We start from the raw sequence: 13,877 nt of genomic DNA on the forward strand, positions 1-13,877 counted from the left end.
CATGCACGCGTTTGTTTTTGGAGTGTACGTGCTGACAGCTCCTCATGAAGACTCTTGAATTGTTTACTTGGTGGAATGTCACTTTTATGACCCTCCAGCCTGTAAATTTCATGTGCGAGCAGATGGACTGTCATTACTACAATAGTCTTTGTAATGGAAGCTGGTGAGAATGGCATGCTGGGGGTTCAGGGTAGAGAGGAAGCCTTTAGAGTTCATGTCTTGCCCTTTTTTTGACCAGCCCAAAGCTGCACTGGAGACCAGGTCTAGGAGCCGTCTGAGGACGCAAAGGAAAGGGAGGAAAAGTAAGGGACGAGAGTTGTTTGAAAGTGACCAGGGAGTCATAGAAGGGACGCACACACATTGTTTTGAGGTTATAGGAAAAGAAAGCAAACAAATGAGAAAAGAGCCCCGATAAGTGAGTCGATGTGTTTCTTTTTAAGAAGGAATGTTCAAGTTTTTGTGTTTCCTTTCCCTGGTGACCCTTGAGTCACCTCAGACCCTGGGAAATCACACTGCTTACTTATACAAAAACAATCAGAATTGCACTTTATATGTCCCTGAAGGACTTTTTTGTTTAAACGGTGAGCACACACACACTCATGAACGCCTGTGTTTCAATGCGCCTATGGCAGGTACTTCCCATTCACTGTATATTCAGTGTCCTAAACACCCCCACAGGAAGGAAGTTGTTGAGACTGTTGTATGTTTATATGTCAATTGGCCTTAGTGTGACATCACTCCAGATAATTTAAACAAGCATCATGTAAACACTGCTAAACGCTACTGTAAGAGTGAGAAGGACAGAGAGACACTTATGGAAGGGAGGGAAACGAGTCAAATATAGAATCTGTTCATGACCTTGGTCCTGTAGATGTACAATGCCGCTTTTTTGGTTCTGCTCTGACTCCTGAGCTGGCTGCACTCCAGATGGCAGGAGACGCTGAGGGGGTTCACCTGGGTTTCCTTCATACCAGGGGGTCGTGACCCGGGCACGGTGTCCCTTGCCTTTTTTTTTTTTTTTTTTTTTTGTGCATGTGTGTGAGACAGCATGGCTGTGGGGCCTGGAACTATACGTGTGGAGCTGCTGCTGAGGGACAGGAAGTTGAACTCTGGTCGGAAAGTCAAGTCGAGGAATGAAAAGAATAAGGATGGCGAAAGAGAACAGGACAAGAAAGAGGTCAGAGTGCCTGTTGGAGGGTACATCCTGTTCTTTTGTCATGTTTGGCTGAAAAACTTAAATGGAAGACAATGTGTTTTAAGTTTTTCTTCACACTGCCATCAAACAATTGACATTTTTATGAATCTGAAATAATAAAGTTCAAATGGACAGAGGAAAAAGATTATCCCTCTGGAGTGGTGGAATTAAAAGAGAACAGAGGACTGCAGTAGAATAGAAAGCAGAGAAAAGAGGAAGCGTGATACTCGAGTTTAGTTGTTGAAAGTGTGACCTCTCTGCCTTAAGGTCTTGCATAATCGCTTATTGTTAAGGCTTTATGGCATTTTTCTTTTAAACTCGTATAACCTCAAGTGCAGAAATTGAGCTTTAATGCTGGTACTGTGTCAGAGATCAGAGGCTCAGGGTCAGTTTGTGCTCTTAGTTTTTCTAGTTTTTTATATCTCTTTTGAATTATTTGTCACCTATTTAGTCCATTTTAGATGATTTTTAAAAAAAAGCTTTTTAGAATATAATATAATGTATAATAATATAATGTACTCTGAATTTTTTCTAACAATCACAAAACATTACAAATAAAAACAAAAAAATAATAATAAAAAAATGAACTACTCCCATTGTTTTCCCATTAGATACACTACTGTTCAACAGTTTGGGGTCAGTACCTTTTTTTTTTTTTTTTTTTTTTTTTTTTTTTTTTAAGTTAATTTTATTTAGCAAAGATGTTTTTCAAACGTCACAGTAAAGACATTTGTAATGTTATGAAAAAATTCTATTTCAAATAAATGCTGTTTGTTTAAACTGTCTGTTCATCAAAGAATCCTGAAATAAATGTCACGTTTTTCAAAAAAAAATATTAAGCAAATGTTTTCAACATTTGCTAATAAGAAGAATTTTCTTATAATAAGATTTTTTCTTAAGTACCAAATCATCATATTAGAATGATTTCTGAAGGATCATGTGAAATTGAAGACTGGAGTAATGATGCTGAAAATGCAGCTTTGCCACTACAGACATAAATTACATTTTTTTAAAAAGTAAAATAAAAGTTATTTTAAATTTTAATAATATTTTACAATAGTGTTTTTACTGTATTTTGATAAATGCTGCCTTGGTGAGCATCTTTCAAAAACAATTAAAAGATCTTACAGTCCCAAACTTTTGAACAGTAGTGTAAAATGGTCATAGATCTATTCTATTCTATTCTATTAAGAATAAGAACAAGAATAATAAACATTTATTTGTATAGCACGTTTCATACATGAAATGCAGCTCATAGTACAATTTCACACAATATTAATATAAAAATATTCAAAAACAACTATAAATTGTTCACAAGGTAAAATAAAAAGATTGGCAATACAATTTCACACAATGTCAATATAAAAATACTCTAAAAGAATCACATATAAAATAAAAACAAAATAAACTTCTATTCTATTCTATTCTATTCTATTCTATTCTATTCTATTCTATTCTATTCTATTCTATTCTATTCTGCTTGGCTTTCTTTTCGTATTACTCTCCTGTACCTACTTCCAGCTCAAACTCCTCCTCTTTACTCCTGATAGAACTCGAAGTCTGAACAGTGTCTGGGTTTTCTGACAGTTCTGGTCTGTGTTCAGATCAGTAAAAACACAGACTGGTTGTGATGGGCCAGATGCAGCAGGAAACCCTTGAGAAGGAGAACCACAGAAGAGGCCTCCATCCTACTTCTCTGACCCAGAGAACCACACCCGGGCATCCGAGGCCCTAGACCTTTTGGTTAGGGAAGTTCAGTTGAATTTTAGCGTGAATCTTTCCACGATAGTTGATGTTGGCACTGTTCTCCTTTGATTTTGAGGTTTAGGTTTAGGAACATCTATATGAGATGAAGCGTTTGGACACGATTAACTGGGTTTAGACTGCAGTTGGTAGACCTGCTCTTCTCAGTCTAGTAACCGCACAAGAGTTTGTATAGCCAACAGGATGGACACACTCAGTTAAATTCCCTTCACTCAGAACACAGCATCCTTCTCTTACATCTTTTTTTCCTTCTCCAAAATTTCTTTTTAGGGATTCTGAAGTAATCTACATCCTGCTCCAAAGAGTCTGTGTCATCAATGACTGTATATCATGCAAGAGTCATTTTGCCCCACTGTGGACTGTTCAGTTTTGGGGAAGCTACTTTAAAGCTGCAGCGTGTCAAACTGTGAGATGCTCATAATTTAAAGCAAGCATTTAAAAAAAAAAAAATCCATTTTCATTTAATCCAAGTTCATGAATGAACCAACTTGCTAAAATTATTCAGACTTCCCAACACTTTTTGTGAGAGAGAAGGGTTTTTGTGTGTGTGTGTGTCGTTGCACTTAGTGTTGAGCAAGTTACTTTCTTATACTCTCTTTTCGTGTTCCTCACTGATTTGTTCCAGCTTCTGTCTTTCATTGTACTCTGAAGACCTTTGTGGTCAAAGCAGAGTATCTGTTTAATCCCTGCTGTTATTAAAGGTTTAAGATTTTTCTGAAGTAATTTGAAATTTGTATAAAGCTTTTCTATTTCTGTGCCCACTTTTTCTCCTTCAATTCTTGTTTCTCAAACCTTATTCTTCCCCACACATAATTACATCTGGGTGGTCTTGGGGTGGCGTAGCCTAGTTGTAAAATATTTGGGCTTAGTAAGCGAATGATCGCAAGTTCAAACTTTCAAGGGGTTCAGTATCACAGTATCACTATTGTGCCCTTATTCTGTAAATCGCTGTAGATTGAAGCATTAGCTAAATGACAAAGTTGTAGTTGCCTAGTGAGCTTTCATTAAAGACAACAGTTTAGTCATCATAAGCTCAACGATTTGAAGGCCTATCCAAAGCTTGGACAGCTGCATTGTAATGCATTCTTTTGGCCAAAATTGAAGTTAGCGTTGGACGTATCCTGCACTGTGATTAGAATTGAGTGGGGAATTGATAGTGGACTTCAGAGGGGTACAATGTTTCAGTGCAGCTTCAAACAGCTCTACACAATCCCAGACAAGGAATAAGGGTCTTATCTATCGAAACGATCGGTCATTTTCTAAAACAGAAAAGAAAAAAGGTATATACTTTTTAACCATAAATGCTCATCTTGCACTGCTCTGCGATCTGCCACACATGCATGTAATCACGTTTAAAAGTTTACATGTAACGTCACTACATCTGAAACAGGGCTTATATCTCACTTTTGTAACTTGGAATGGTTCTGCGTGGTCAAGTCTTGCACTGTCGTATTATCCTCTTATAAGAGTTACAGTCACCCGCTCTGGCCAGATAAATTCAGAGGCACTTGACCGGGAATAGTGATAAGTCCTACCGTACTGCCACTGTTTTCTGTCTTTATCTCTGTCTCTCTGTGAGTTTCTGTGTTGTGTCTGCACTTTTTCTAACTGGGACGTGTGTGCATGTATTGGTGTCATGCCCTCAAAGACTTTGATAGCAGTCTGTGTGAGGTGGACAGGAACTGCACTTTGGGACTCTGGGAAAAGATCAAGTCTTTAAGCAGTGAATGAGGGCCTTTGTTTTTAGACCACGATCCTCTGCTGTACTGTATTCTGAGTTGTACTATGAGATTAGAAGAGAGAGTACCCAATATGCTCTTTTTTGAAGTTTAGCTCGGTCTCTACAAGTGGAAATCTGTTTTCCTGTGTCAACTGCTTCCCTCAGTCATCACCTTTCCTCTCTTGTTTCTCATGCCGGTCATCTTGAGCTTTTTCGGTCTTAAATGACTGATGCTCATTGGTTACCGAGCTGTTCACACAAATTGAGAGCCATATTCTTACTCAGGTGCTTAGAATGTGTATCTGCTTTACCCAGGGTGACCGGGACACGTTTGAGAACTACTACAGGAAGCAGCGGCGGAAACAGGCCAGACTTGTGCTGCAGCCTCACTCTAACATGGTACGCCCTCACACCGCCTGAGCACATCCTATGTATGACTGTCTGTCTGACACCCTCCAATCATATTCACTGCACCACCCCAATCACTAACATCACCTGACATAAACTCTCAGAAACTGTGAGGTAAGTCATTAGCGCTCTATAACATACAGGTTTATTCTTAGCATGGATGCATACAAGGAACTTGACACCAAGGTATAGTTAATTTAGGGCCTGAAAATTCATAAGGGGACCTCTAGTGTAGAGGTGTTCGTATACAGTTTCCATTGGCTTGAACAACGATTGGAAAATTTTTGAAACATCATTCCAGTTAAAATGTAGCTCAGTTGTTCAACATTTTCCTTACAGCAGAGCTGAATTGGACATATTTTCCATATTTCATTATTTTCATTTTTTTTTTTTTTTTTACTGTGCTCTTAAAGGGTTAGTTCACCCAAAAATGAAATTTCTGTCATTAAGTACTCACCCTCATGTCGTCCCAAACCCGTAAGACCTTTGTTCATCTTCGGAACACAAATTAAGATGTTTTTGATGAAATCCGAGGGTTTCTGAACCACACATTGGCACCAATGTCATTGTACCTTTTGAGGTCCAGAAAGGTATTAAAGATATCGTTAAAATAGTCCACGTGACTATGTGGTTCAACTTTAATGTTATGAAGCGACAAGAATACTTTTTGTGCGCAAAAACAAAGCACAACATTTTAACAATTTTAACTGTTGCCATACGCAGTTGACGTAGTGAACGCAGTGCAGGAATCTGTGTTCTGCGCCCAAACACTGGCTCAGTATTGGCTGACGCTGTTCACGTAATTTGTGTTCCGAATATGAACGAAGGTTTTACAGTTTTGGGATGACATGAGGGTGAGTGATTAATGATGGAAATTTAATTTTTGGGTGAACTAACCCTTTAATGTTGATGTCATTACAAAATACTTAAGGTATGTACTACTGTTCAAAAGATTTGGGTTAGTAAGATTTTTTTTTTTTGATTAAAAGAAATTCATACTTTTATTCAGTAAGGACAAATATTAATTGATCAAAAGTGAAAGTAAGGACAAAATATTTCTGTTTCAAATAAATGCTGTTCTTTTGAACTTTCTTTTCAAAGAATTCTAATATAAAATATTTTATGCTGAAAATTCAAAATTAGATTTTAAAATAAATTAAAATGGAAAAAAGTTCTGTTTTCCTATATTTTGATCAAATAAATGTATCTGTGAGCATAAGAGATTTCTTTCAAAAACATTCAAAAAATCTTACCAACTCCAAACGTTTATATTAAAGTGTTAAAGACCTTTGCTGTGATTGTACAGGTATGTTGTTATTTGATCAAAAATATGACTTATTATTGAGGTAGAGGTAACATTCTTTTTAAAGAAATAATGAATTCTGAAAAAAAAAAAAAAAAAGTTTTGGGTTGAAATCTAGTTTATTTCATGAAAAATAATAATAAAAAAACTGTAATAGTAGACTGCTCAATTGATTGATGTTCATAAACTCTCCTCCCTCTCTCCTGTGGTCTCCAGCATGAAACGTTAGACGGATACAGGCGCTACTTCAATCAAATTGTTGGGTAAGTGCTGTGCACATTTTATTTTGAATGGCCAAATTAACTGAAAGTCAATTATACATGCTTACAACATTAATTTCAAATATAGGAGAGAATTAAAACAGCTCAATCCTTTTTTGGCTCAACGTTCAGGCCCTCCCTTTAGCCAAACGCTCCCCTTCCTCTGGCCCTTCCTGATTCTCCATCCCAGTGCTGCCGAAAAACTCTGAGCTTTAGAATTTATGGTTCTGGAGTTATGGAGTGGCAGATTGGTGTTATTCTGAGTGTCTGAATGGGAATATTGGGAAGGCTGATGTCTGGAATGGAGGCTTTTGCAAACATCCTAAAAGACACAAAAAAGGCTCAGGGCTCTCACGCAGTGGGGATGTCTGGGATTTTTTGGGAATTTTGCTGGGCAGTTTGATGACTTACTCCTTTGAGTGCTAGAAAGCCTCAGTGTGACCATTTGGGATATTATTGATTTACTGTAATGAAATGTTTCATATGATGTTGTCAAGTTCTCACTGTTTCTTTTTCATATCTTTTCCAACATTCATTAATTTGTTCTTGTATTTCTTTGTATATGTCCTGTAGATTTTTTGTAGTGGAGGACCACATCTTGCACACCACGCAGGGCCTGGTAAACAGGGCTTATGTGGAAGAATTGTGGGAGCTGGCTCTTTCCAAGACTATTGCAGCCTTGCGTACTCATTCAGTATGTCTGCACACTACACACTCAACACACACTGAGCAAGACAAGCTAAGAGACAAGCAGTAAAGCTGTTCAGTCAAGGCATCAATTTGAAGGCCAACCTGGAAGGCTAATTCACCATGACTTCCCTCTGGAATTTATGATGGATTTTTAGTATAGTGGTTTTCTAGTACAATAAGGTGCTTACCATTACTTGAAGTCACTGTGCTTTCACATTTCATTGTACATAGACTACCATTCAAAATTTTGCAGTCGGGAAGATTTTTTGAAAGACATCTATTATGCTATTAGGCAGCATTTGTTTAATCAAAAATGCAGTAAAAATGGTAATATTGTGAAATCTTCTTAAAATGTATAATTACTAGGGCTGGATTCACAAAACAAAATGAAAATGATCTCATTTACTCACGCTCAAGCCATCTTAGTTGTTTATGACTTTGTTTTTTCAATCAAACACAATTGGAGTTACATTAAAAATATTCTGGCTCTTCCAAGCTTTATTATGGGAGTGAAAAAAAAGTAATAAAAAAAAGCACATCCATCCATCATAAAAGTAATCCATACTACTCCAGGGGGTTAATAAAGGCCTTCTGAAGCGATGCCTTTTTATAGGAAAATTATCCATATTTAGTGTTAGTTCATGAACTAACAATGAAAAAAAACATTTGTTACTATTTATTTTAAGTGAACTTGCTTAATTGTGGTAGTTGTCTAAATTGAGAACACTTTTCTAAAACCTATTAAAATTCTGAGAGAACCTGTGATTTAAAAAAACAAAAACAACAACCCTCCTCTCGGTTTTAGGACTACAAACAGCTCTATTGCCAGATACTTATTTGGTAAAATAAATGTTGCTTAAAATATATCTTCTCTTCTAGCATTTATACAAAGTATATGTGCTTTCCTTCCTCTGCTTCTGCTTTAATCCATCATTCTCTCTTGTGTCTCCGTAGTCTTATTGCACTGATCCAGACCTGATTTTAGATCTGAAGAATCTCATAGTGCTGTTTGCAGACACACTGCAGGTGAGATGAATAGTACCTGACCATCAAGACAGCTGTTGTGCTTATGTTTATATGGGTAACGTCTAAGAACTAGGGGTGTCAAATGATTTTATTTTTTATTTTTTTTTTAATTGGGTAAATAATCACATATAACAATGGTTTTTGTGAAAGTAAATATAGACAATATTGTGACAAACAAAGCATTGAACAAAAAGGTTCAGTATATTGTTTGTTCCATTGATATCACTAGCGTACAGTCCACTGCAATGCAGTGTCAAGTTAAAAGTAATGTGTCTTGAGATCACTGCATTCTCATTGTCTTTGACTACAAGAATGTGTTCTGTGTAAATGGCAAAAAACATAAATACATTTAGGTACATTTTCAAGATTAAATGCGTGAGAAATATGTTGTGACAAAAGTAAATGGTAAACACCATTTCATCATGATTTCTTTTGAGAAGTTGCATGCATTGCTTCCTTTTAAACTGAGATGGGTATTATCCATCCCTCTCTTTCTCTGCAGCGTTATGGTTTTCCAGTAAACCAGTTGTTTGACATGTTGCTGGAGATGAGGGATCAATATGGGGAGATACTGCTGAAAAAGTGGAACCAGTCCTTCAGGTGCTTTTCTATGTTTTCTTCATCTTGATCCCTTGGTTCATCATTTGAGTAAAGATAATGATGATTTGGTTATCACCTTGTGACCCTTGAGAAATCCATACTGAAGGAATTACACTAATAGGGTTATGCCCAAATGTAAGGTGCGTTCAACTTAAATCAGATTATATTTACTGTATGTCATTTGTTCTGTTCTGCAATTCAATACTCTGTAACTATACATCAATTATTTATTTATTTATTTCTTTTTTTATGAAATATGCATTTTTAATGGTCTGTATCAAAGTACCATTTAAGGAAATTGCCTGAATCTGATGCCTGTAGTGCTCGGAGATTTATGTTTGCAGAGGCTGTGGATTACAGGACAGTTGAAGGACAGGGAAATTTTGTCAGGCCAAACTATTAAACTAAAATCACTGATCAAATTAAACCCATATGTCTAAATCATATTGCTTGAAGGACAATTTTTTTTTTCTTTTTTGTGTGTGCTGGGGTTCCTTTAAAGAGCATTTAATCCAAATTCATTGTTGAAAAAAAATGTTAAAGCTCCTTGGAGGGGGATAGTTACGATTTGTTCTGCTTAATCTTGAGAGCAGATGACATGGAAAGGTTGTTGTAACCTTGCTGGAGTCGTTTTTCGATCCCTGTCAGAGACACTTGACTCACTCCACAAAAGAATGATGCTCTGGAGTCTTTGAATGGCTCAGAATGTCATTATCGTGGGAACAGGCATTCGAGGAGATGTGTTGTGTGTGTTAGCTTTGACTGAGTTACACAAATACACATGCAGACAGACACACTGCTCATGAGACCCGTAAATAGTTTTTAGATTATTTAGTCTTCTTAAATATCCTGCTGTTGTTTATGATCAGCTGATCTGTGAAGTCAGGTCTTTTCCCCTCACACTTATTCTGTTGATTAGGCAAATCTTGGATCAGGACAACTACAGCCCCATTCCCGTGGCATCCCCTGAGGAATACCAGCGGATCGCAGGCCAATTCCCCTTCCAGGATCCAGAGCTCGACAAGGTGAGCATTAGGCACATAAGAAAGCTTTTATCCTAGAGATTTTTCTCACAGATTCCCTCAGTTACACACCCTCCAGTCTCCACAAAGACATAAATATCCTCCTGCTGTCCAAGAAGTTGATTACTAACATGCGCATCCTCTGAAATACTTGAACTAAGCCATACATTTGAATTCTCCCATTGACGTCAACAAGAACTGCTGCCCAGTACTGTTGTAGTAATCACAACAGTAATGCTACCATTCTTGGTGATGCATGCACTTGCAGCTGTTCTTTTTCGTGCAAATAGGCTGCCTTTGTGTTTTCTTTATAAAGGGAAATTCCTGGTGTGCTCTATCTACAACATTTGCCAATATTAAAAGAGAGATTTAAATTACCTCATGTCTCAATGCACATAAAATTACAATAATAATGAACTTAAACAACTTACGGAGCTCTTACTTGTACCACCTGACTGCTGCAGATTCATTGCATAAATCCAAGTTGTTTTGGTTCAGGTCGAACTGTAAAAGGCAGCTGTTGTTTGTTTGTGGCACTCTGCAACTGTCTGTCTACAACTCTGCATAGCCTTACAGAACGCACTGATCACATGTAATGTCTGCGAGTAGGGTGTGCGGAGGTATAGAAAAATACATACGCTGACAGGCAGGTAGTATCGGTCCGAATGCAATGATTGGACGAATATTTTTGGTCCTGAGACTTCCACGGATGATATACATTTTATTTTTTTTTATATTTAAACCACTTCTATCATTGATTGCTATCAGGACGTGAAGAGAGTTTCAACCAGAATAACAAAAAGTATTTGTGGAAAAAAAACATTGCCTTCCCTACCTTTTAAAGCACTTACATTGGAAGTAAACAGGGCAAGGCAGCTGTTAAAATACATCCCAGGGTCTGTATTACAGAAATCTTAATTAACGCTTTATTTCTTAAATTACCATTGTTATTGAAGAGATATGATAGGATTTCGAGTTAAGATGTTTCTGTTATATAGCCTCAGAACCAGAAATGTCCACCTAGAAAAGTATTCCCGCATCAAATGAATGATTTAGACAACTTCATAGCTCAAATAAACATTTAAAGAATAATTCAAGTACTTAAGTTCACATTTCTGACTTTAAACCCTCCAGAACACTTGCTATATGTAATGTGATTTCTTTGTTTAATTTTTTTTTCTCTTAACAGATTCCTTTTCCGAAGAAGCTGCCATTTTCTGAATTTGTGCCTAAAGTATACTCACAACTCAAAGAATTCATCTACGCCTGTTTGAAATACTCTGAGGACTTGCACCTTAGGTATGAGCGTGCAAACACACTTTAAGCTCTTTCACACCTGCATATATAACCCCTCCGTCCAAATGTTCTCATTAGCAAATCATGCTGCCTCAATGCCAGTTTATATACCTATTTTTGAACTGCCTTTTTTTTAACCTTTCATTCTTCTGTTATGAAATCACTGAACCCGCCCCATTGTCTTTGTCTATCCCCTAGAGTAGCCACTGAACCTCAAAGAGGAAGTTCCGTCTGCACCAAACAGTTTCTGTGTGTTTTCCTAATTAATTGCGTGCTTTGTGCTAGTGGGTGTTATTTCAAGGAATTTCTCCCAGTGTTGACTGATCTCTGGTCAGTTTATGAGTTCTTAGAATTACTGATGAGGTTGCCAGATGCGCTGAGCTGTTTAGTGTGGCCTACCCTGAATTCCCAGTCTGCAGACTGTTGGACAGAATAAACCGGCTCTGTGAAATGGTGCTTCGGTATGATCTCCCTTTATGATATTTCTCAGAATAGAAGTCCATTTCACAAGTGTACAAAACAAACAATTGTGAAAACAGCACTTGCGGATTTCTCAATAAAAGACCTGCTTAGCGACCTGTCATGTAATGTCATTGAGTAAATTGAATTAAGGCAAGTTATTGCTCATGATACTTAGGATACCCTGTGTATTAACCTTTTAAGTGATTTGCTCATCCCAATCAATTTGAGCTATGGAGATGAATGATGACTCAAATAGTGTGGTGATTTTCTAAATGATCAGACTTAACAATTTTCTTTGGGAATGGACTTGAACCGGTGTAATCTAGTTATTCAGTTATGAGTTAAGGCCCGTTCACACCAAGAACAATATCTGTAACCAACCGTTTTAAAAATGCTCTAACTCTTAAGAGGATAGTGGAGTCCACAATTATAACAGCACAGCCAATCAAAATCTATCCAACTTTAAAGCATGGACTGCAATTACACTGCCAGAATTTTTTATTTTTTTTTGTAAGAAATTAATACTTTTATTCAGCAAGGACACATTAAATTGATCAAATGTGACATTAAAGATGCTTATGTTGCTGTTACTTCAAATAAATGCTGTTATTGAACTTTCTATTAATGAAAGAAATGATAATATGATAATGAAGACTGGAGTAATGGCTGCTGAAAATTTAGCTTTTTTAATCACAGGAATAAATTACATTTTAAAATGTATTCAAATAGAAAACCGTTATATTGTCAACTATTATTACATTTTAAAATAACAGTTTTCACTGTATTTTTGATTAAAATAATGCAGCCTTGGTAAACTCAAAGGATTAGTCCACTTTTATGAAAAATTTTCCTGATAATTTACTTACCCCCATGTCATCCAAGATGTTCATGTCTTTCTTTCTTCAGTCAAAAAGAAATGAAGGTTTTTGATGAAAACATTCCAGGATTATTCTCCTTATAGTGGACTTCAGTGGACTTCTGACGGTTGAAGGTCAAAATTACAGTTTCAGTGCAGCTTTAAACGATACCAGACGAGGAATAAGGGTCTTACCTAGCGAAACGATCGGTCATTTTCGAAAAAAAATACAACTGTATATGCTTTATAAACACAAATTATCACCTTGCACGTGCTTCCGCTTTCCACGTTCTTCAAAAAGCTTACGCCGTATGTCCTACACCTTCCCTATTCTACTTACGGAAAAAAACTAACCTGGCGGCACGTTCATTCCGTAAGTTGAATAGGGAAGGCGTAGGACATACAGCGTAAGCGTTTTAAAGAATGCGGAAAGCGGAAGCCTTTTGAAGCTGCACTGAAACTGTGATTTTGACCTTCAACCATTTGGACACCATTGAAGTCCACTATAAGGAGAATAATCCTGGAATGTTTTCATCAAAAACCTTCATTTCTTTTCGACTGAAGAAAGAAATACATGAACATCTTGGATGACATGGGGGTGAGTAAATTATCAGGAAAATTTTATTTGAAAGTGGACTAATCCTTTAGCCTGGATGCCAGCCGAACTTAGCCCCGCCCACAACATTTTGAAGTCGGGGAGTTCGGTCTGGACTCGATCCGTATAGGAGTAATTATGCCCGAACAGAAACTGTTCAGACCAATCACATTTGCCAGGGCGATGATTGACAGATTATCACCAGAAACGTAATCAGCCACGTCATCAAAGGGCGCTTGGGTTGAATTAGTTTACAACAATGATGGCTGTTGTTGAAGAACCGAGATGTTTAACTTAGATTCCGCCATCGCGTCCGTTATAGAAGATATCGACATTAATTGGCAAGTACTCCGTGTATACTTATTCTTTTTACAACACCGGCAAAGATTGTTTTCGCTCATCTTCTACTAGTTCCAGCATGTGTGCAGTTGAGTTCTGTTGACAACTATGCGTTGCTCAACATACATCACTTACTCTGTAGCTCTGATTGGTTGTAGGTCTATCCAATTGAGGTCTTTCCTGGATCGGTTGAAATATGCCCCCATAATCAAAGCCCAATGGAGCAGTATCAGACTCATATTCGAACTAGAATTGAGTATGACCACGTCAGGCTACTAATCCTTTAAGATACTCAAAAAACAGTAAAGAAATACATTTTAAAAATCTTACTGACCCCAAAA

The 13,877-nt window shown here is 37.1% G+C and overlaps 1 protein-coding gene across 5 annotated transcripts in view; it reads left to right on the forward strand.

The window, feature by feature from the left end:
• exoc6b (exocyst complex component 6B) overlaps positions 1 to 13,877 on the forward strand; it is a 121,454-nt gene that overhangs the window by 48,094 nt on the left and 59,483 nt on the right. For 4 of the 5 annotated variants that reach the window (XM_067401595.1, XM_067401596.1, XM_067401597.1 and 1 more), the window contains exons 9-15: positions 4,995 to 5,078; positions 6,607 to 6,653; positions 7,224 to 7,344; positions 8,295 to 8,366; positions 8,869 to 8,966; positions 9,886 to 9,991; positions 11,178 to 11,287. In XM_067401595.1, the coding sequence (XP_067257696.1) occupies positions 4,995 to 5,078; positions 6,607 to 6,653; positions 7,224 to 7,344; positions 8,295 to 8,366; positions 8,869 to 8,966; positions 9,886 to 9,991; positions 11,178 to 11,287 (638 nt within the window). The remainder of the gene's footprint in view (positions 1 to 4,994; positions 5,079 to 6,606; positions 6,654 to 7,223; positions 7,345 to 8,294; positions 8,367 to 8,868; positions 8,967 to 9,885; positions 9,992 to 11,177; positions 11,288 to 13,877) is intronic. The other variant, XM_067401599.1, reaches the window with a different exon arrangement.

The sequence above is a fragment of the Chanodichthys erythropterus genome, chromosome 11 (genome assembly GCF_024489055.1).
Source record: "Chanodichthys erythropterus isolate Z2021 chromosome 11, ASM2448905v1, whole genome shotgun sequence".
In the NCBI taxonomy this organism is placed as follows: Eukaryota; Metazoa; Chordata; class Actinopteri; order Cypriniformes; family Xenocyprididae; genus Chanodichthys; species Chanodichthys erythropterus.